At 35.2% G+C, this 23,216-nt stretch overlaps 1 protein-coding gene across 1 annotated transcript; it reads right to left on the minus strand.

Moving 5' to 3' along the window:
• Position 1: 1 nt before the first annotated feature.
• Positions 2-19,557, minus strand: prtfdc1b (phosphoribosyl transferase domain containing 1b). Its single transcript, XM_073848508.1, has 9 exons — positions 19,449-19,557; positions 19,177-19,283; positions 16,839-17,022; positions 13,041-13,106; positions 10,413-10,430; positions 6,888-6,970; positions 6,663-6,709; positions 5,106-5,182; positions 2-2,355 (listed from the first exon to the last, which is right to left on the minus strand). The coding sequence occupies exons 1-9, from the start codon at positions 19,494-19,496 to the stop codon at positions 2,308-2,310; spliced, it is 678 nt and encodes a 225-aa protein (XP_073704609.1). The 5' UTR covers positions 19,497-19,557; the 3' UTR covers positions 2-2,307.
• Between the last annotated feature and the right edge of the window lie 3,659 nt (positions 19,558-23,216).

The following is a 23,216-nucleotide window of genomic DNA, read 5'->3' on the forward strand; positions in this document are numbered from 1 at the left end:
ATACAAATGCATACAATTTTAATGTTGTTACATGGAAATGTATAAAAATTCACATAAATGTAAACTTCCACATAAGCTAGTTCACATTTAGCTTCTGCTGGTGAATGATTAGCACGTTGTGTAAAGTATTTTTAATTACCAGTATAAGTAAACAGCTTCCATTATTGAATGGAACACGATTCATATTTGCATTGTAATAACAATTTGTTAAAATGAGACTAAGTCTTAAAGGGACAGTTCACCTAAAAAGCATCATTTACTCACTCTCATGTTGTTCCAAACCTATCAAACATTTGTTCAACCATCCCTTTAAAGACTAAATACCATACTAACACACAGAACAGTGAGAATACACTCTTAAAGGGGTCATCAGATGCAAAAACTGTTGTTTGAACATTAATTTGTTGGCAGTTTGTGTACAAAACCACCATACAATGATTTTTTTTTAATCTTTAAAAGTAATATCCCCTTTTTAAAATCAGGTCATTCTCAGCTTTTTATTGGTGTGATGACAGACAGAGGCCACTCCCACAAAAGTTGATTGACATGAGCGCCTTACCATAGACCCGCCCTCACTGAGCTGAAACAGTCCGACTCCGATCGCCATTGTGCCCACTCAGGCGCAGGCGAAGACAAGATTGTCTCAGATTGAGTGACTGAGGTGTTCTGTTGTTGGATGTAATAGCGAACATAGCAGTCGATATTTACTCCTGACATCTGAGCCACTGAAAATGCAGAGGATTAATGCTACTTTCGATTTTGAAAGGAAAGTGCCGATCCCGATCTACATATGCGTCTTTGTTCGTGCAAATCATTCGTGATGCAGCTTCACCCACAGCAAGAGTTTAAGCTTATGCTTTTTTGCAAATGGCCTTTCTTAATAATGTGCTAGTTAACAAGTTAAACGTGGCTAAATGCGGCTAAAGTAAACAGTACAGCTCGTCATCCCACGGCAGAAAGGAGTGGGGCGAGCAGAGCTCATTTGCATTTAAAGGGCCATGCAATAAAGTTGATTTTTTGCAGAGCTGATTTTGACAAGGTAAAAGGGTGTTTTTTTTATAGAGTTATAGACTAGTATATTATAGTCTTTTCATTAAGACCCTAAAGAATCATATGAACTTGTGGAAAATGGGCATCAGATGACCCCTTTAAAAATGAAGGTGCTTCACGATGCCATAGAAGAACCCTTTTAAATGGTTCCATAAAGAACTTTTAACATCTGAAGAACCATTCTGTTTCACAAAAGGTTCTTTGTGGTGAAAAACGGTTCTTCAGATTATAAAAAGGTAAGAAAGAGATGGTTCTTTAAAGGGGTCATCGGATGCCCATTTTCCACAAGTTCATGAAATTCTTTAGGGTCTTAATGAAAAGTCTATAATATCCTTTGGTTAAAAATATTCAATAGGATAGTGTAAAAAAACACCCCTTTACCTTGTCAAAATCAGCTCTGTAAAACATCTCAACTCATCAACAACTCATTTTATTGCATGGTCCTTTAAAAGCAAATGAGCTCTGCTCGCCCCGCCCCTCTCTGCTGTGGGATTATGAGCCGTAATGTTTACTTTAGCCGGATTTAGCAGCAAAACTTGCCAACAAGTGCATTATTAAGAAAGGCTGTTTGCAAAGATGCATAAAAACCCTTATACTCACTTCTGCTGTGGGTGAAGCTGCATCAAGAACGATTTACACGAATATAAACGCATATGTAGATCGGGATCGGCACTTTCCTTTCAAAAACGAAAGTGACATTAATCCTCTGCGTCTTCAGCGGCTCAGATGTTGGGAGTAAATGACTACTGCTATGTTCATTATTACATCCAACAACAGAACACCTCAGTCGCTCAATCTGAGACATTCTTGTTTTCCTCTGCACCTGAATCGACACAATAGCGATCGGAGATGGACTGTTTCAGCTCAGTGAGGGCGGGTCTAAAGTAAGGCGCTCATGTCAATCAACTATCGTGGGAGTGGCCTCTGTCAGTGTGTCGTCACACCAACAAGAAGCTGAGAATGACCTGATTTTAAAAAGGAGACATTACTTTTAAAGATTAAAAAAATACCACTGGGTGGATTTTTATCATTGTAGGGTGGTTATGTACACAAACTGCCAACACACATTAATGTTCAAACAACATGGAAAAGTGTCGATAAGAGTTTAGTATGTTAGTATGCTGTTTCTGCAGTACTTCCAGTGAATGCGGGCCATGTTGAACCCAAGCAGGAGATCCTTTTCTGTCTGAGATCCACGAACATTTTTCATTCTCCAGTCAGCCTTCAGACACTCATGTACGAGTGAGATCATCTTCTTCAAACCTTGTATTTCTGTTTCCCTCTTTCACTGATCACACAGATGTGCTGTGAGAGCGAGAAAAAGATGATGGGAAGGTTTTCAATCACACTAAACACATCACAAGAGGAGAAATGTACAAAGATGATTGGATGAAAACAGAAATTAAACAGAAATCTATTAAAAAAAAAGATGTCAGCAGATTCTATGCAGGCTTGGTTTTCAGGCGAAGCTGATCTCTAAAGTGAAAGACAGCCTTAAAAGTGAATGATTTGGGGAAATCTCTACAGATATCTAACTTTACTTAGACTAAACTTTATTAGTATTTTTTGGTATTGATATGATAGTTTAGAGATTTCCAAACTTAACTGAACCCCTTTGACCTAAAATATTTACTTGAAGCTTCCCCTGAGAAATATTTTAATAATTTAACAAATCAGTTGTCAGTTAATGGTCAAATTACATGAATTTAAACTTAATATTTATACTGATAAAATAATAAAATGTGTGATTTTTGATTATTTTAAATTTAAAAATTGTCAATTTTTAAATTATTGATTTAAATAATTTAAAAATGCATGTATTTAAACAAAATATTTATATTGATAAAATAATAAAATATTATTATTTTTTACCAGGTATTTTATTTTGATTATTTCAATTAAAAAATTATCTGTCAATTTTAAAATTATTTGACATTTATATGATGTATTTACACTTTAAAATGTATATAAAATATGTTTTTAATTTTATAAAAACTTTTGGGGTCATTAAGATTTTTTTCCTTACTAAAACACTTTCTCTTTTTTCTTTTCTTTTTTTTAATGGGGCCTATTTTTTATGTATTTTTCCCATTTTATTGCATGCCAGGTATGTATATTATTGTATGCATTTTTGTTAATGGAAATTAATACTTTTATTCAGCAAGAATGCAATAAATGATCAATCTATTTTAAGTTTTAATTAAAAGTTGACTTAAACTTCCAATTTATCAAAGAATCCTGAAAAAATATACCACATTCTCCAAACAAGAATATAATGCACAACTGTTTTCAACATTGCTAATAATAATAATAAAAAGTTTATTGAGCAGCAAATCAGAATGATAGAATGATTTCTGAAGAATCATGTAACACTGAAAACTAGAATAATGATGATGAATATTCAGATTTGCATCACAGGAATAAATTACATTTTAAGTGAGATTAAAATAGAAAACAGTTGTTTTAATTTATAATAATATTTAATTTTTTTAATGCATGTTTTGACTTTTTTCTGCATAAGGATACATGCCTCCAAACATCAGTTAAACAAAATATTTATACTGATAAAATAATAAAATATTATTCTTTTTTAGTGTTTTATTGCAATTAGTTTAATTTTAAATTTATTTGCCAATTAAAATTATTTGACAATTATTTTCAGGTGTCAGCTAATAGTTAAATCATATGCAGTTAAACAAATAAAATATTAATATTAATAAAATATATAATAAATATTATTTTTTTACCAAGTGTTTTATTGTGATTACTATGTTTTTATTATTAGTTGTCAATTTAAAACGATTTAACATTTTAATTTTCGGTTGTGAGTTAATGGTCAAATGACATGAATTTAAACAAAATATTTATATTGATAAAATAATAAAGTATTATTTTTTACCAACTTAAATTTTAAAATGGCATCTCAATTTTAAAATTATTTGACATTTATATGATTTCATTACACTTTTAAATTTACATAAAATATGTTTTTTAATTTAATATAAAAGTTTGGGTTCATTAAGATTTTTTCCCCCCTGACTATGAATTAGAATGTATTTTATATATTTTAATGTATTTTATTGTATGCATTTTTGTTAAAAGTAATGAATACTTTTATTCAGTAAGGATGCAATAAATTGATTAATATATTTTAAATCTATTTTCATTAAAAGCTGACTTAAGCTTCCAATTTATCAAAGAATCCTGAAAAAATACACCACATTCTCCACGCAAAAATATAAAGCACAACAGTTTTTAACATTGATAATAAAAATAAAAATTTCTTGAGCAGCAAATCAGCATTTTAAAATGATGCTAAAAATCAGCTTTGCATCACAGGAATAAATTACATTTTAAAGTAGATTGAAATACAAAACAGTTGTTTTAATTTGTAATAATATTACATGTTTTTAATATATGTTTGACTTTTTTCATGTCTACAGACATCATGCTGTGCCTGGAAATACTGTGCATGTAGGCAGCCCACTATATTAGAGAACGGCGCTACTGTCTATGATGTATGCATGTGAGAGATAGATACTAGATTGTTGGATAATTGAGTTGAGCAGCCCAGGGCATTCTCTGAAGTGGGTGTCATTTTTCACAACAGCTCACTTACCCCTAGCAATCAGCCCTCCAAATGGAGACAAATGGACAACTGTGCAGCTGCAGAGAGACTTTTCTTCCCTAATTCTCGCAGCGCTAATGCTGTCTGTCATTTCACGCTTTGGGTAGACATTACAGGCTCGGGTCAGTAATACGTCACCGCAGTTCTAGCAAACAAACTCATTTCTGCTTCAAAGAGAAGTTCTGCAGATGTCTCTAAGCGCTCGAGCCGCTGATCTCACAGCAGTTGTCGCGTCCAGACTTTGGAAAATATGTAGACACACAGGGCGAGTCCTTCGTCTGGGGATACGCTCACATGAAGCTTTAGAAAGCTCTTTGACAGCAATGACAAACAACAGCGTATAAACGCTTATAAACTGAATTAACGTACCGAGATGTCAACTTCAGTCAGTGTAACACAGTTGAAATGTTGATCAAGTGAGTCTTACATTGAGATCTCTGAAGTATTCGTTGTAATCCAAGGCATAGCCGACCACAAAACGATTGGGGATCTCAAATCCAACATCTGGAACAAATATCACATATGAATGAAAAGGAAATGTTAATCTGTGTTTGTGAGGTCTTGATTTTTCAGACTAATGTTTTAGTGGAAAACAAAAAAGCATATGACAAATGAAATAATAGCCAGAAAAATCTAATTTTTTGAAATGGAAAAGTCTACTGAGCCTGTTTAAAGGAGAACTTAAAAATAATTTGATAGATAGGCTTTTATGGCTCATACAGTATGATATAGTGAGAATACAGAGCTTATACTCGTGGAGAAAAAACCTTCTGTTTTATACAGAGATTGATTTAAAAATATGCAATTTGGTGCCGCTATTGATATTTATATGGACAACAAGTAGGATAAATTTCGGATAGCTTGTAATATAAATCATCTGAAAGCTGAATAAACACACTGCAAAAAATTATTTTCTTACTTAGACTTTTTGTCTTGTTTCCAGCCAAAATATCTAAAAATTCTAGACAAGTAAAAAAATAACTTTTTTGTTTGCAGAAAAAAAAGCTAGTCAAAATTAAATGAGTTTTTGGTTAGAACAAGAAAAATAATCTGCCAATGGGGTAAGCAATTTTTTTTTTTTTTTATTTCAAGCAGAAAACAAGATTATTTTTCTTATTACACTGACAGATTATTTTGCTTGTTTCAAGCAAAAACACACTTAATTTTGACTTGTTTTTTTCTGAAAACAAAAAAGTTATTTTTACCAGTCTAGAAAATCCTTCTTGATTTAAGAATTTTCAGATATTTTGGCTGGAAACAAGACAAAAAAATCTAAGTAAGAAAAGACAATATTTGGCCAAGATACAACTCTTTGAAAATCTGGTATCTGATGGTGCAAATAAATCTAAATAGTAAGAAAATTGCCTTTAAAGTTGTCCAAATGAAAATTTAGCAATGCATAGTACTAATCAAAACTTAAGTTTTGATATATTTATGGTATGAAATATGTGGTATATATTTATGGTATTTATGGTATGAAATTTATTTGCTTGTTTTCAGAAAAAACAAGTCAAAATTAAGTGTGTTTTTCCTTGAAACGATAATTTACATATTTATGGTAGCAAATTTAACATATATTGAATTCAGTTTTGTTACAATGTAAGATATTTGATAAAAGATAAAAGCAACAAAATATAAAATAAAAGCAGATAAATACTGTAAAGGTATAAAAAATGTGTGACCCTGGACCACAAAAACAGTCTTAAGTAGCATAGGTATATTTGTAGCAGTAGCCAAAAATACATTGCATGGGTCAAAAAAAGATTTTACTTTTATACCAAAATCATTAGGATATTAAGTAAATATCATGTTTCATGAGGATATTTTGTAAATTTCCTACCATAAATATATCAAAACTTCATTTTTAATTAGTAATATGCATTGCTAAGAACTGCATTTGCACAACTTTAAAGGCGATTCTCTCAGTATTTAGATTTTTTTCGCAAGAGTATGCAATTGAGTACCGTATGTAATCATCACTTACAGTCTGGAAGATATCCTGACCCACTGGACACCCGTTTCACCAGCAAACTGTGACAAATAAAAAAAACAAAAGCCCCCCCAAAAACACTCAATATGTGCAAGTTATCAAAAATATCCACATATCAGTACACACACACACACACACACACACACACACACACACACACTGCACTGACTGGCTAAAGAAGGTGACTCCACAAACACAGAGCTCAGTCTGTGGACTCACCCAGCTACTTTGATCATCTTGGGCTTGAAGGCTTCAACATGATCCAGCAGAGTTGTCATGGTCTTTCCAGTGTCCACGATGGCCTGTGGGAAAAAGGACACTAAGATGAAGGCTGTCACACACTATCAGCTTAAAAAGCAAACTTGACAGTAGTGTTGGGCGATATGCTCAATTTTCATATCGTGAGATCGCCGATACACGATACTATCGTGCTAATTTATTTAATAATATGTAAATGTATCAATATGTAGTAAATTCCTTATTAGTTTTGTAAGGGTAGTGCATGTGACACAGTTGTGCGTGTACAGAGCGCTGACGGTAGTTCTGTCGCAGGTTCAAGTTTACTTTCGGTTTCATTCTCTGCTATCTTCAGTGAGTGGTAAATGTGCGTGCCTGAATGTAAATGAATGTATCTTTCTTTACCCGTCATATTGCGATAATGTTACCGCTGTATGTCTGATCTTTGTCATCAGTTCATGCTGTAGTTCAGTTCATATTGAATGTGGAGAAGCGATGTGCGTGTAATTCACGTGCGTATGTTTAGCGCCATTTTATCGCATCGTAATTCTAGTTAACGCATACAGATGTTACTGAGGTGAATGTTTATGTTTACTATATACAGACGGATTCTGATATATCATATTTAATTCAGCCTAAACCACATTTTACTACCTCTGTTATCCTAATGACTGTCTACACTTAATCTATGTACAGTCGTGGCCAAAAGTTGAGAGAATTACATAAATATTGGAAATTGGAAAAGTTGCTGCTTAAGTTTTTATAATAGCAATTTGCATATACTCCAGAATGTTATGAAGAGTGATCAGATGAATTGCATAGTCCTTCTTTGCCATGAAAATTAACTTAATCTGAAAAAAAAAATTCCACTGCATTGTTAAGAAGGCTTCGGGGGCATCCAAGAAAGTCCAGCAAGCGCCAGGATGGTCTCCTAAAGAGGATTCAGCTGCGGGATCGGAGTGCCACCAGTGCAGAGCTTGCTCAGGAATGGCAGCAGGCAGGTGTGAGCTCATCTGCACGCACAGTGAGGCCAAGACTTTTGGGAGATGGCCTGGTGTCAAGAAGGGCAGCAAAGAAGCCACTTCTCTCCAAAAAAAACAAAACATCAGGGACAGATTGATCTTCTGCAAAAAGTATGGCAAATGGACTGCTGAGGACTGAGGCAAAGTCATATTCTCCAATGGAGCCTCTTTCCGATTGTTTGGGGCATCTGGAAAAAGGCTTGACCGGAGAAGAAAAGGTGAGCGCTACCATCAGTCCTGTGTCATGCCAACAGTAAAGCATCCTGAGACCATTCATGTGTGGGGTTGCTTCTCATCCAAGGGAGTGGGCTCACTCACAATTTTGCCCCAAAACACAGCCATGAATAAAGAATGGTACCAAAACACCCTCCAACAGCAACTTCTTCCAACAACCCAACAACAGTTTGGTGAAGAACAATGCATTTTCCAGCACGATGGAGCACCGTGCCATAAGGCAAAAGTGATAACTAAGTGGCTCGGGGACCAAAACGTTGACATTTTGGGTCCATGGCCTGGAAACTCCCCAGATCTTAAAACTTGTGGTCAATCCTCAAGAGGCGGGTGGACAAACAAAAACCCACTAATTCTGACAAACTCCAAGAAGTGATTATGAAAGAATAGGTTGCTATCAGTCAGGATTTGGCCCAGAAGTTGATTGAGAGCATGCCCAGTCGAATTGCAGAGGTCCTGAAAAAGAAGGGCCAACACTGCAAATACTGACTCTTTGCATAAATGTCATGTAATTGTTGATAAAAGCCTTTGAAACTTATGAAGTGCTTGTAATTATATTTCAGTACATCACAGAAACAACTGAAACAAAGATCTAAAAGCAGTTGAGCAGCAAACTTGGTGAAAACTAATATTTGTGTCATTCTCAAAACTTTTGGCCACGACTGTACACTGTATGATGAATAAACCTCTTACCCATTTTCACTGCACACATCTGCGGCGCGACGTGGCCACTCTGTGCTTGTGTTAACCGCGGCAAGTTTCTGAGGCATCCTAGAACCGACTCTCCGCGCTGCATCGCTAAAGTTAGGCACCTTTTTGACGGATAATAATAATAATTGCCTTACTATCGTCAAAGGCATCAGCAACAGGCGATATCTCTGACTATCATCGATACACGATACTATCGTCTATCGGCACAACCCTACTTGACAGAACTTAAGTCGTCTTGGCATTGCAGGAAATCATCACATCTCAGGGCCACAAAATAAACACTAGAATGCTGGAGTTCACAGCGATGTACCATACTATGTTTTATCAAATATTATTGTATCAAGTATCCTGTCCTACAATATGCTATATAATATATTATATTATATTATATTATATTATATTATATTATATATTATAACACAGTTTGGGCTATAGATACGACTTAGTACTGCTGCAGTATTACAAATACATAGAATAATAGTGATATTTCACAATTATTATTATAACTGTTAAAAACAATTGTGCTGTTTATTATTAAATATTATTAAATTTTTTTGGATGAATTCAAAAGAAGAGCATTTATTTGAAATTTTGTAACATTGTCAGTTTTTACTGCCAATTTTGATCAATTAAATGCATCCTTGTTGAATAAAAGTACTATTTCTTTCAACAGAAATATTAGATTATTATCTATTATTAACAGTCTTATAGTTTTTTTTACACATGCAAATATAATAGATTCAATGTAAGCCCCTATTGTTTTACAGAAATGTGTCATAAGGTCATCTGAAAGCTGAATAATTAATCTTTCCATTGATGTATGGTGTGTTATGATAGGACAATATTTACCCGAGATACAACTATTTAAAAATGTAGAATCTAAGGTATGCAAAAAAAATTTAATATTGAGAGAATCACCTTTAAAGTTGGCTAAATTAAGCTTTTAGCAATGCATATTACTAATCAAAAATAAAGTTTTGATATATTTATGGTAGGAAATAATGATCTTTACTTAATATCCTGTTGATTTTGGCATAAAAGAAAAATCGGTCATTTTTACCCATACAATGTATTTTTGGTTATTGCTACAAATATACCAAGAACTACTTAAGACTGGTTTTGTGGTCCAGGGTCACAAATGTTAATGTTGTACTTTTGCACTTTTATAGCTGTATCAAACTAAACGAAGAAAATAAAATGTATGAGGCAAATTCATTATTTAACAAAAAATAAAAAATAACTAAATGTAGGGCACATATGGCATTATTAAATGTGAAAAGTTTCCAATGCAATTATGACTAAAAACATCATCCGGCTTGGCTTCTAGGTTACATGGAATGAACACAGCTTTTTGTTTGACTAAACAGAGGCACAAAATAGTACATGACTGACTGATCTCTGAAATGTTCAGGCATATTGAGAGAACAGAACAGGTCAGTAAGCAGAATAATTTGCTATAAAGCATCTGAAAGGCCTTTATTTATCTGAAAGGATATTAAAGTGATTGAGGGAGTGAGTTTATCCAGAAGGACAGCAGACGTACCTCCACAATCAGGACGTTCTTCAGGACATGTGAAGGAGAAACACAGGAAATGAGACACTGAATGCTCAGGATATATCAACATCACAATATACTTACTATAAAAATAACCCACATAGTCAAACAACAACAAAATTAGCCCTGTACTCAGACTAGGTCAGTGTAATGGTGGGAAAAGGGCAAGACTGAATTACAGTAATGAGAATCAGGACTGGCAATAATAGGAGTCACAAAAACAATTCGGAGGTAAACCATCTGGATGCATTGTACTAATGAGGATTTGTGGGACTGTGCTTAATTATTTTGAATATCATTTTTTGGGGGGTAAAGCATGTCCTGTTTTCATGAGATTTACTTATGAGTTTTTTAACAATATGCCATTGTGTACAACTCAGGGGGAAGTATAAAGTTTAAAAATCTTTTACTAAAGAAGTGTGTCTGGTATCGCAGACTCTGTATCACACTACAATCACAATCCTGAGCTCTACTGGGAAATTACCTGAGCAACTGAGCAGATCAATCCTCTTACTGAAGAATCAGACATCATAAACCTTTGACAAACTCTAACCTCTCGTTTCTATCACAAGACACATGCACACATATTCAGAATCACTGCACTTTACTAGGAACTGAATGGGGGAAAATTGTTAAATGAATGGTTGGATTTAAACTCATTATAATTATAGTTAATAATAATAACAAAAACTAGATAAAAAGTTTGAAAAGTTTAAAGAAGTATAAAAAGTTATGCTATTATGTTTCTGGTATGATTAGCAAGTTGCTAGCATGTTTCAAGCATGATTAGCAAGTTTCTAGCATGATTAGCAAGTTGCTAGTATGTTTGTAGCACGATTAACAAGTTATTAACATGTTTCTAGCATGATCAGCAAGATGCTAGTATGTTTCTAGCATGATTAGCAAGTTGCTAGTATGTTTGTAGCACGATTAGCAAGTTATTAACATGTTTCTAACATTATCAGCAAGTTGCTAGTATGTTTCTAGCATGATTAGCAAGTTTTTAGCATGTTTGTAGCATGATTAGTAGTTGCTAGCATGTTTCTAACACAATTAGCAAGTTATTAACATGTTTCTAGCATTATCAGCAAGTTGCTAGTATGTTTCTAACATGATTAGCAAGTTGTTAGCATGTTTGTAGCATGATTAGTAGTTGCTAACATGATTAGCAAGTTGCTAGCATATTTGTAGCATTATGAGCAAGTTGCTAGCATGTTTCTAACATGGTTAACATGTTTCTAACATGTTTCAAACATGATTAACTAGTTGCCAGCCTATTTCTAACATGATTAGCAAGTTGCTAGCATGTTTGTAGCATTATTGACACGTTGCTAGTATTTTTCTAACATGATTAGCAAGTTGTTAGCATGTTTATAACATGTTTGTAACATGATTAACAAGTTGTTAACATGTTTGTAACATGATTAGCAAGTTGCTAACATGTTTGTAGCATGATTAGCAAGTTGCTAACATGTTTGTAGCATGATTAGTAGTTGCTAACATTTTTCTAGCATGATTAACAAGTTGCTAGCTTGTTTGTAGCATGATTAGTAGTTGCTAGCATGTTTCTAACATGATTAGCAAGTTGCTAGCTTGTTTGTAGCATGATTAGTAGTTGCTAGCATGTTTCTAACATGATTAGCAAGTTGCTAGCTTGTTTGTAGCATGATTAGTAGTTGCTAGCATTTTTCTAGCATGATTAGCAAGTTGTTAGCTTGTTTGTAGCATGATTAGTAGTTGCTAGCATGTTTCTAGCATGATTAGCAAGTTGCTAGCTTGTTTGTAGCATTATTAGCAAGTTGCTAGCATATTTCTAACATGATTAGCAAGTTGTTAACATGTTTCTAGCATCTTTCTGTCATGGTTAACATGTTTCTAGCATGACTAGCAATTTGCTAGCATGTTTTTAGAATTATTAACAAGTTGCTAGCATATTTCTAACATGTCTGTAACATGATTAGCAAGTTGTTAGCATGTTTGTAGCATGATTAGTAGTTGCTAGCATATTTCCAACATGATTAGCAAGTTGCTAGCATGTTTGTAGCATTATTAACAAGTTGCTAGTATTTTTCTAGCATGATTAGCAAGTTGTTAGCATGTTTCTAGCATGGTTAGCATGTTTCTAGCATGTTTCAAACATGATTAACTAGCTGCCAGCCTATTTCTAACATGACTAGCAAGTTGCTAGCATGTTTGTAGCATGATTAACAAGTTGTGAAAGAATACAGAAAAAGAAAATAGCAGTATATTTATATTATATTATATTATTTATATATCTTTTTTTTTTTACAATTACTCTTTTTGCTTTGTCAGTGTCACTATAATTTTGTCAATAGGCCTAATAGTCAAATAAAAAAATAATAAATTGATGTCTACAGAAATTATGTAAATGTGAATGGAATGCCATCATGTGCGTTTGTTTGTCAGTGTATGTCTTTTGCATGTCTTGCTTGTGAATCTTTGACCTGTAAAACTGTGTATTCCACAGAAACAGTCAACTTTGAGCATTAACCTTTTAAAGACTCAGAACACAAGAGAAAAAATTACATTCTCTTACAGCCCTGCTAACTTTAAATGTTTTAAATGAGGCCAACATGAGAAGGCTAAGAAATGTACCTTTCCTCTCAGCACAGACAGGTTCTCTGCTCCTTCTATGTGGAGATCCTGAGTTGACTGATCATTCTGGTGTGAAATCAAGATTGAAAAAAATCATTACAAAGAATCAAAATGAAAATACAAAGAAAAAAAAAAACATTTAGACATATTTACAGGGACCAATGTGTCTGGAGAGATTAATGATCTACTTTAAATGAGCCAAGACATTATTACTCGACTAAATCAAGTTTGTGTCATAACGATTATTATTAAATTAAGTGGATGCTTTCCAGACGAAGTGATCTAGACTAAATGAATGTTTTTAAAGATCCACCTTGCTTCAACTATAGGCTTTAGTTTAAAAATATCAGCGTGGCTAAAAAAGCCCTCAAAGCTGATATGGAAATCAATTGACTTCACAATCTCAAAGCTGAGATACAGAGCATGACAAATATAAAGCCATGCCGCCCTCTGTTGACTAAACACATACAATACAGCCATCAACAGTCACTTCATTAGTCAGAAAGACACTGAAACTGACAAAAATGCTACAAAATATGTCCACTTAATAAATGTAGTGAATTTATTTGATATAATATTTCACACTCTGCCTTTGAAGACACTTTTGCGTTTTATTGGTTCTCTATTAAAGGGGTCATCGGATGCAAAACTCACTTTTCCATGTTGTTTGCACATTAATGTGTGTTGGCAGTTTGTGTATACACCCTACAATGATAAAAATCCACCCAGTGGTATTTTTTAATCTTTAAAAGTAATATCCCCTTTTGAAAATCAGGTCATTCTCAGCTTCTTGTGGGTGTGACGGCACACTGACAGAGGCCACTCCCACAATAGTTGATTGACATGAGCGCCTTACCTTAGACCCGCCCTCACCGAGCTGAAACAGTCCGACTCTGATCGCCATTGTGTGACTCAGGTGCAGAGTAAGACTCTAATTGAGCGATTGAGGTGTTCTGTTGTTGGATGTAATAATGAACATAGCAGTAGTCTTTTACTCCTGACATTTGAGCCGCTTAAGAGGCAGAGGACAATGTTACTTTCGTTTTTAAAAGGAAAGCGCCGATCTACACATGCATCTATGTTCGTGTGAATCATTCGTGATGCAGTTTCACCCACAGCAGAAGTGAGTATAAGGGGTTTTTATTCATCTTTGCAAATGGCCTTTCTTAATAATGTGCTTGTTGGCAAATTTCGCCAATACACGCGGCTAAATGCGCTAAAGTAAACATTACAGCTCATAATCCCTCAGCAGAGAGGGGCGGGGCGACCAGAGCTCATTTGCATTTAAAGGGCCCATGCGATAAAATGAGCTGATATTTTGCAGAGCTGATTTTGACAAGGTAAACGGGTGTTTTTTTACACTACTATTGAGAATTTTAAACCAAAGTATATTAGAGACGTTTCATTAAGATCCTAAAGAATCATATGAACTTGTGGAAAATGGGCATCCGATGACCCCTTTAATGTAACAACAATGTGTACAATAAGACGAAGAAAGTGCATAAAGTAAATATACAGTATACTGCTGTTCAAAAGTTAAAAAAAAAAGGAAATTAATACTTTCATTCTGAAAACATACATTAAATTGATCAAAAATGACAGCAAAGACATTTGTTACACAAGTTTGTGTTGTGTTTTAAATAAAATATTTATCTTTTAAACTTTTTATTTATCCAAGAATCCTACAAAACTGTATTCTTAGGGTTCCCACAAAAATATCAAGCAGCAAAACACTGATAATAATCAGAAATGTTTTTTGAGCAGCAAATCAGCATATTGGAATAATGATGCTTAAAATTCAGCTTTATTATTTGCAATAATATTTCACAATTGTGCCGTTATACCGGCACTTAAGTCAGACATACAACCAAAACCAAACCACTCAAACCTGATTACTAAACTCTAGTGTTGGGTTCGAGTCCACCTAAGTCGAGTCCGAGTCCAACTGAACACTACTGTTTGTCAGTATCTTAACCTTGTTTTCACCTTTTCAACTAGAATAAGGCAATGACAATTTAAATGTAACAAAAGCAATCCTCTTTTGCATATTACCATTTTGATTTTTAATTTCACACCATCTCATAATTAGTGTCCTGCTCAGCAAACTTAAAGTCATGTAACAAAAATTATAGCTGATTTGATTTATGTATTGTGATATATTTCAGAGTGAAACAGCTTTTAGAGTGTGAAAAATAATTTTTATTTAATGTTATATAGTAATTGTATAAATTCAATGGGGTGGGTAGGAAGTTTATTGAATGAGACCCGAGGAGCAGAGAATGCACCTCTTATATCTGAGTGTGACTGTGTTTTGGGTTTTATATGATGGATGGTTAGACCTTAGACAGGGTAGATGGCATTTAAAACAAAATTCTTAGATGAAAATGAGGCTGTGAGGGTTAATGACAGTTTTTAAGTAGCAGTCTATGGGAGCCATGGAATAAAAGAGTAAAAAAAAGTTTATATTTTAAAATTCTGATTTTATTTTCACAATTCCGAGATTATATCTCACAATTCTGATAAGAAAAGACATTCTCCCTTTTCTCCTCAGCTCAAAATCATGAGCTTATATCCCACACTTCTGGCATTTTTCCCCTCAGAACTGACAAACTCACTACTGTTGAGTTAAATTGAGTTATAAAGTCCGAAATACAACATATAAAAAAAATTTAAATTGTGAGATAAAAAAAAATAGGTAAATGTAATATGACGCAGTCTGCTGCAGCAGCTTTATGCTGCTGACAATTTAAGACTGGACGCACAGATCATATATTTTGACACATCTGTATTTCTCCCAACTGTTCAAATTCACTCAAGACAAAACCGACTGCGTTTGCATGAATACTCTCCAAGACATTTTGCATTTGCATTTTGACATTACTTTTCATGTAAGTGTGTAGCAATAGAATGCAAAAGAAAACTTATTCAGCATTTGCACGCTGACTAAGAGGCGCTTTCGGTGAGCACACTTTGGGGGAGTGTGTATGCAAAGAAACCAGCAGGCTTTCAAGTACTGGCAAGACTTTTAAACAAATGCGAATGCTGAATGTCACTTTCGTAATAATGCATCGAGTCAGTAAAATTTCCGTCAACTGTCCCTGGACTCGGCAATAATTCCCGAGTCCGAAAAGCTAGAGTCCGAGTCAAAATGCATCCGAGTCCGTGACAAGTCCGAGTCCGCTAAAAACTGTACTCGAGACCGGACTCAAGTCCGAGTACCCCAACTCCACATAAAGTCAACATTTACCGAATACATTGGCATTCAAAAGTTTTAAAAATTGCTTAAATACAAAAATAGATATTTTACATTGCAATAATATTTCACAATTGTACTGTTTTATCATAATTTGATAACATACAAATTCAGCTTTAGTGAGCATAAGCCACTTAAAAAAACAAAAAACCTTGAACAACCCCAAACTTTTTAAAGCTAATGTATTTGCTTCATTTTTGACTTCATGTGGAGTTTAGTAATCAGGTTTGGTTTTGGTTGCATGTCTGATTTCACACAGCAATTTACATGCAAGAAAGCCGTAATTCATTATGATCATGAAGGCATGCTCAGATAATCACAAACAAAGTGGCATTTGTGAAAGAAAATACTTGTGTTCAATTGCATGTGTCAAAGAAACTTGTGATCCATCATATGATCAGAGCAGTTTAATGCCGTTTTAAGATGCAAAAACGCTTAGGAAAATCATTTTAAATTTGCTCGACATTCAAATATCTGAAAAAGATGGAAAAACAGGATCTGTGGAATGATATATCAGAAATCAGAAAAACTCAATGTGTGCTCACCAGATAGCTCTTGAGCCGGATGAAGTCCACCCTCATGGGAAGGGTCTTGTTGGAGTTTCGGCACAGTACTTTGATGCAGTCCACCAGGTCAGCGCAGAACTGATAACCTCCCTTCAGCACACACAGCACCACAATGTCATGATCTCCAAGATCATCCATGATATTTCTGGCCAGTCTCTCTATCCTGGAAAGTCCCATGAGAGCACAACAAAGTCTTACTGTCCTTTTCGAGCCAAAAAGTGTTTGTTGTTCATACTGAATTAAACTACATACCTTTTTACAGGCAACTCACTCTTGGTTACATTTTTTTTTTAATCATCATAAACTAGAACCATATATATTTTAGGCTCCAAGATGACTATTAGGCTTACAAATAAATGCCCTGACTTTTATAAATTACAATTTCCTGTGAGATTTCCTTTAACTGTCCAGTACAAAGGCATTATTCCAATAGAACAAGTATTGGTATTACTAAGGATCACAAACAATCCTGTGGAAATGTCTACTGATAAAGTAGCATCTTACATGCTTTTTATTCTTGTCTCCTGTAATCATGATCCTTTAATATGGAAATCAAATTGTGATAGAAATATCATCTAAAAAGCTTGCAATCAAGACTTAAAACGATAAGCTAACATGGCTGTTATGCAAACGCTTATCAAAAAGGCAGTGATAATTGCAGTGTAATTACAAAATGAATCCACATGCAAATTAATTGTCATTAACCTCTCAAAAGGAAAAGGCAATTCACTAGATCGCTCACATATATTAATTTCCCAAACAATTTTAGCATAAATTTGTTTGCATAAAAATAAAAAGATGTTCATCTCAAAACTAGTACTTTAAGAAGTAGTTCACTTTCAGAACAAAAATGTACAGATAATGTACTCACCCCCTTGTCATCCAAGATGTTCATGTCTTTTTCTTTAGTCGTAAGGAAATTATGTTTTTTGAGGATTTCTCTCCATATAATGGACTTCTATGGTGCCCCAGAGTTTGAACTTCCAAATTGCAGTTTAAATGCAGCTTCAAAGGGCTCTAAATGATCCCAGCCGAGGAAGAAGGGTCTTATCTAGCGAAACGATCGGTTATTTTCTAAAAAAACATTTACAATTTATATACTACACAGAGTTCACACAGAGCTAGACAAGACGAGCACTTGAGGTTAAAAAGTAAATAAATTGTAATTTTTTTTTAGAAAATAACCAATCGTTTCACTAGATAAGACCCTTCCTCGGCTGGGATCGTTTAGAGCTCTCTGAAGCTGCATTTTGGAAGTTCAAACTTGGGGGCACCATATTAGTCCATTATATGGAGAGAAATCCTGAAATGTTTCCCTCAAAAAACACAGTTTCCTAACGACTGAAGAAAGAAAGACATGAACATCTTGGATGACAAGGGGGTGAGTACATTATCTGTAAATTTTTGTTCTGAAAGTGAACTACTCCTTTAAGCAGGTCCATTAGGAAACATTGGTTTCAGTATAAACTTGCCATTGTAGTTCTAAATATTACCACTAAAAGTATTTAAAAAGTAAAAAGGAGACTGTTTACAAACACAAATGCATTACTGAAATATTTAAAAAATATAATATAATTTTAAATATTTAGCACAAAATAAAGACAATTAATATTAATATATGACCCTGGACCAGAAAACCAGTCTTAAAGGAGTAGTTTACTTTCAGAGCAAAAATTTACAGATATTGTACCCCCTTGTCATCCAAGATGTTCATGTCTTTCTTTCTTCAGTTGTAAGGAAATTGTGTTTTTTGAGGAAAACATTTCAGGATTTCTCTCCATATAATAGACTTCTATGGTCCACACATTATCTGAGTAGGTGAGTACATTATCTGTAAATTTTTGTTCTGAAAGTGAACTACTCCTTTAAGTGGCATGGGTGTATTTGTAACAATAGCCAAAAATACACTGTATGGGACAAAATTAAACAATTTTCTTTTATGCCAAACATAATTAGGAAATTAAGGTCAAAAATATTTATATATGAAAACTTAATTTTTGATTAGTAATATGAACTTGATTTGGACAACGTTAAAGGTTTTTTTTTTTTTTTTTTGCACCCTCAGATTCCAGATTTTCAAATAGCTGTATCTCAGCCAAATATCCTAACATGTCCTAACTTGTCATATCCTAGCAAACCATACATCAAGGGTCACATATAATAAAATAGGTATGATTTTCATTTGCTCATATGCAGTGCAAAAGTCTGTGAGCTAAAATCTCATTCAAACCTGTAATAAGCATATTGATTTTGTCAGTCTGCACGAAGGACTTCATCAGTAAGTGGCTAAATGACGCCTTAATTTAATTTACAGTACCTGTCCATAATAACTCCATGTGGGATGTAGACACACTCCAGATCCTCGGAGTAATGCTCGGGAAAGGTGAACAGGTCCAGCGGGTACCCGAGACAGTCATCTGGGATCTATAAAACACAGAGTTGAAATAAGACACATGTTGCAAAGTTTCGTGTTGGCTACTTCTTCCACAGTACGTCACAAAGTTTACAATGAAGCTTTGGTTTCACATTAAAAAGGCAAGTTAATAACTTCTCTTTCGGTGCTATACGTTTATTCACAAGCGCACAAACCACAATGCCTTTATCCAAGTCTGTTTGTTTGCGTTCCCGTCCTGCCATGTTGGATTCTTGCAGCTCGACGATCTACAAACCACTATTGAATCGAACTCCTCTCGCGTCCACATTGGTAGTGCTGATGACGACACTCGCCATGACGTCATCGAATGGGTGTCACCGCTGGCGGAGCTTGGCGTAGCGGTATGTGGGTTCAATTGAGGGAGTTTGGAAACAGTGCAGTCCCCAGCTCTTGTTCATTACATACAGTGGGTACGGAAAGTATTCAGACCCCCTTAAAGTGCCCCTATTATGCCATTTTAAAGGTAGTTAATATTGTTTTAATAGTCTCTTAAAACAGGTTTACATGTATGCAAGTTCAAAAAACACTTTAGTTTTCTCCAAAATTAGATTTATTTTTAACCCGTTTCTAAATGATTCGTAAACGACTCGTTTGAAGCAGTTCGAAGAATCAGTCTCTCTAAACCCCTCCTTTCAGTGAGCCCTCACCGCTGTGATTGGTCAGATGGTGCAGTCCTTCTGGATTGGTCTACCGCTACAGCGCAAAAACGAAACGCCTATTGGCATAACTGAATGACAGCTGCGGAGACCTGTTAATGCATAGAAAAGATAGCCTCGATTTTACCCTATCAATTCGAGCCGGAGTCTGACGATGAAACTGTTGAAGTGTCACATCGACAAGAAACTGTTTTGCAAGCACGACCGGAGCAGGACGTTTCTCAGTGGGTGTCATATGTTACAATTTGCTTTTGTAAGCGAACCGGACACATCTCTACGTTGTGAACTTCAACACTGTACAATCCATAACACTGCGTTAAGCCATCGTTTATCATTATCATTACTTAAACTAATAAGGCAGACAGACAGTCAAGCTGCATCAATCACAAGACTTTTTAGACTACATTGCACTCACAGCTGAACAACAGAACTACAGAAACGCAAGTTAGCCGGTTACCGAGACATGTGCGGGGTTGTTACACACCATAACGTACACAAAGACGTATTTTGAACGATAGCTAGAAAATACAATTATTAATCATACTTACAGGTAGAAGTTCAGAGGAGCAAGCCGGTCCAAATAAACTGGGCACTGATCCATTTTTTAAAACCAAGTGTTTGGTGAATCTCGCGTTGTAACGTTACTCCCCAAGATTGGAAAAGCAGTCATCAGTAAAATGACGCGAACACAACACAAGATTGGCATTGGACTGCTGAGGTGTTGAAAAAATTAATGTTAACCACTCATTCTTGATAGTTTCATCTTTCGGAAGGGCATATAAAACAAATTCACTCTCACAGGCTGTCACAGCGCAGGGCGTCTTCTTGACATGATGTAATCCACTTGAAAATGGTAGGCCTACTGTTTGTGGGCGGGCAAGTTGTTCGCGAAATTGAACGTGGGCGGACATTATGCAAATTGTAGCTCGTGACGTGTGGCCGTTACAGAAAAAAGATTCGAATTGCTGACGACTCGTTTAGGCGAATGTGAGCCGACTCTTTTTTTTGTTAGACAAAAACTTTATTTATAGTGCACTGTCAGCGTCACAACTTTGCAGATAGTTTATGTTCACATACAGCTACATGACACACTACATGAAATATCATATTTGAAAAGGCATAATAGGGGCACTTTAAATGATAACTCCATGTTTGCTGAAATCATTTAAGTTCATTTTTTTCCTCATTAATGTACACACAGCACCCCATATTGACAGAAAAACACAGAATTGTTGACATTTTTGCAGATTTATTAAAAAAGAAAAACTGAAATATCACATGGTCCTATTCAGAGCCTTTGCTCAGTATTTAGTAGAAGCACCCTTTGATCTAATACAGCCATGAGTCTTTTTGGAAAAGATGCAACAAGTTTTTCACACCAGGATCTGGGGATCCTCTGCCATTCCTCCTTGCAGATCCTCTCCAGTTCTGTCAGGTTGGATAGTGAACGTTGTGGACAGCCATTTTTAGGTCTCTCCAGAGATGCTCAATTGGGTTTAAGTCAGGGCTCTGGCTGGGCCATTCAAGAACAGTCACGGAGTTGTTGTGAAGCCACTCCTTTGTTCTTTTAGCTGTGTGCTTAGGTTCATTGTCTTGTTGGAAGGTAAACCTTCGGCTCAGTCTGAGGTCCTGAGCACTCTGGAGAAGGTTTTCGTCCAGGATATCCCTGTACTTGGCCGCATTCATCTTTCCCTCGATTGCAACCAGTCGTCCAGTCCCTGCAGCTGAAAAACACCCCCACAGCATGATGCTGCCACCACCATGCTTCAAACTCCATGCAGGCTTTCATGTGTCTTGCACTGAGGAGAGGCTTCCGTCGGGCCACTCTGCCATAAAGCCCTGACTGGTGGAGGGCTGCAGTGATGGTTGACTTTCTCCAACTTTCTCCCATCTCCTGAATGCATCTCTGGAGCTCAGCCACAGTGATCTTTGGGTTCTTCTTTACCTCTCTCACCAAGGCTCTTCTCCCCCGATAGCTCAGTTTGGCTGGACGGCCAGCTCTAGGAAGGGTTCTGGTCGTCCCAAATGTCTTCCATTTAAGGATTATGGAGGCCACTGTGCTCTTAGGAACCTTAAGTGCAGTAGAATTTTTTTGTAACCTTGGCCAGATCTGTGCCTTGCCACAATTCTGTCTCTGAGCTCTTCAGGCAGTTCCTTTGACCTCATGATTCTCATTTGCTCTGACATGCACTGTGAGCTGTAAGGTCTTATATAGACAGGTGTGTGGCTTTCCTAATCAAGTCCAATCAGTATAATCAAACACAGCTGGACTCAAATGAAGGTGTAGAACCATCTCAAGGATGATCAGAAGAAATGGACAGCACCTGAGTTAAATCTATGAGTGTCACAGCAAAGGGTCTGAATACTTAGGACCATGTGATATTTCAGTTTTTCTTTTTTAATAAATCTGCAAAAATGTCAACAATTCTGTTTTTCTGTCAATATGGGGTGCTGTGTGTACATTAATGAGTGAAAAAAAATGAACTTAAATGATTTCAGCAAATGGCTGCAATATAACAAAGAGTGAAACATTTAAGGGGGTCTGAATACTTTCCGTAACCCACTGTATATATCTGGAGGTAATTTATTCTATTAAACAATACTAATACTATTCTCCAAAGCCTTGTTTGCCTAATTGTGTCAACATCACTGTTCAGCTGCTCCACTGAAGCTCTGCGAGATCTCACATCAACAGTCATGAGTGGAAAACATCCTGTTTGTTTCCTTACAAATATTCATCACAGATGAAGTGCAATGAATGCAGTCCACTTTAAAACATATTATGCATTATATCAGTTATGTTCTAGCCAACTGTGTTGATTGTTGATGATGCTTTTTACTTTTGTTATGAAATAAAGCCTCTGCTCTGACTGAATGGGATAGCTGAACCTGTGTCCACATTTTTTTGGCCATACAGTTTATAAAATTATAGGTTAATGACTATCTATATTAGTCAGCAAAATCGCTGTAGTTACATTTTTTACCCAGAAGTTGCTAATAAATGTTACAAGCATTTACAAAGCAATAGCTAAAATAAAGCAAAAGTTAATATTTAAAGTAGAGAAAAAAAAAATCTTATAAAATGCTATCCAATAATCTTTTTGTTTACAACTTCGAAAAACAAACACTCATTTACAGAGTATATATTTTTTTCTTCAAAGCTTTTTTTTATGATCATATGTGACCCTGGACCACAAAAGCAGTTTCAATTTTTCAAAATTGAGTTTTATACATCATCTGAGAGCTGAATAAATAAGATAAAGTAGA

The sequence above is a fragment of the Garra rufa genome, chromosome 10 (genome assembly GCF_049309525.1).
Source record: "Garra rufa chromosome 10, GarRuf1.0, whole genome shotgun sequence".
Taxonomy (NCBI): domain Eukaryota; kingdom Metazoa; phylum Chordata; class Actinopteri; order Cypriniformes; family Cyprinidae; genus Garra; species Garra rufa.

What these genes read in the sequence shown, in the direction of transcription:
- prtfdc1b (XM_073848508.1), bottom strand. Translation starts at nt 19,496, where the DNA reads ATGGCAGGACGGGAACGCAAACAAACAGACTTGGATAAAGGCATTGTG. An exon ending in TCCGGCTCAAGAGCTATCTG is followed by an intron (nt 13,107 to 16,838) that starts GTGAGCACACAT and finishes ATTTCACACCAG; the next exon opens with AATGATCAGTCAACTCAGGA. An exon ending in AAGATGATCAAAGTAGCTGG is followed by an intron (nt 6,710 to 6,887) that starts GTGAGTCCACAG and finishes TATTTGTCACAG; the next exon opens with TTTGCTGGTGAAACGGGTGT.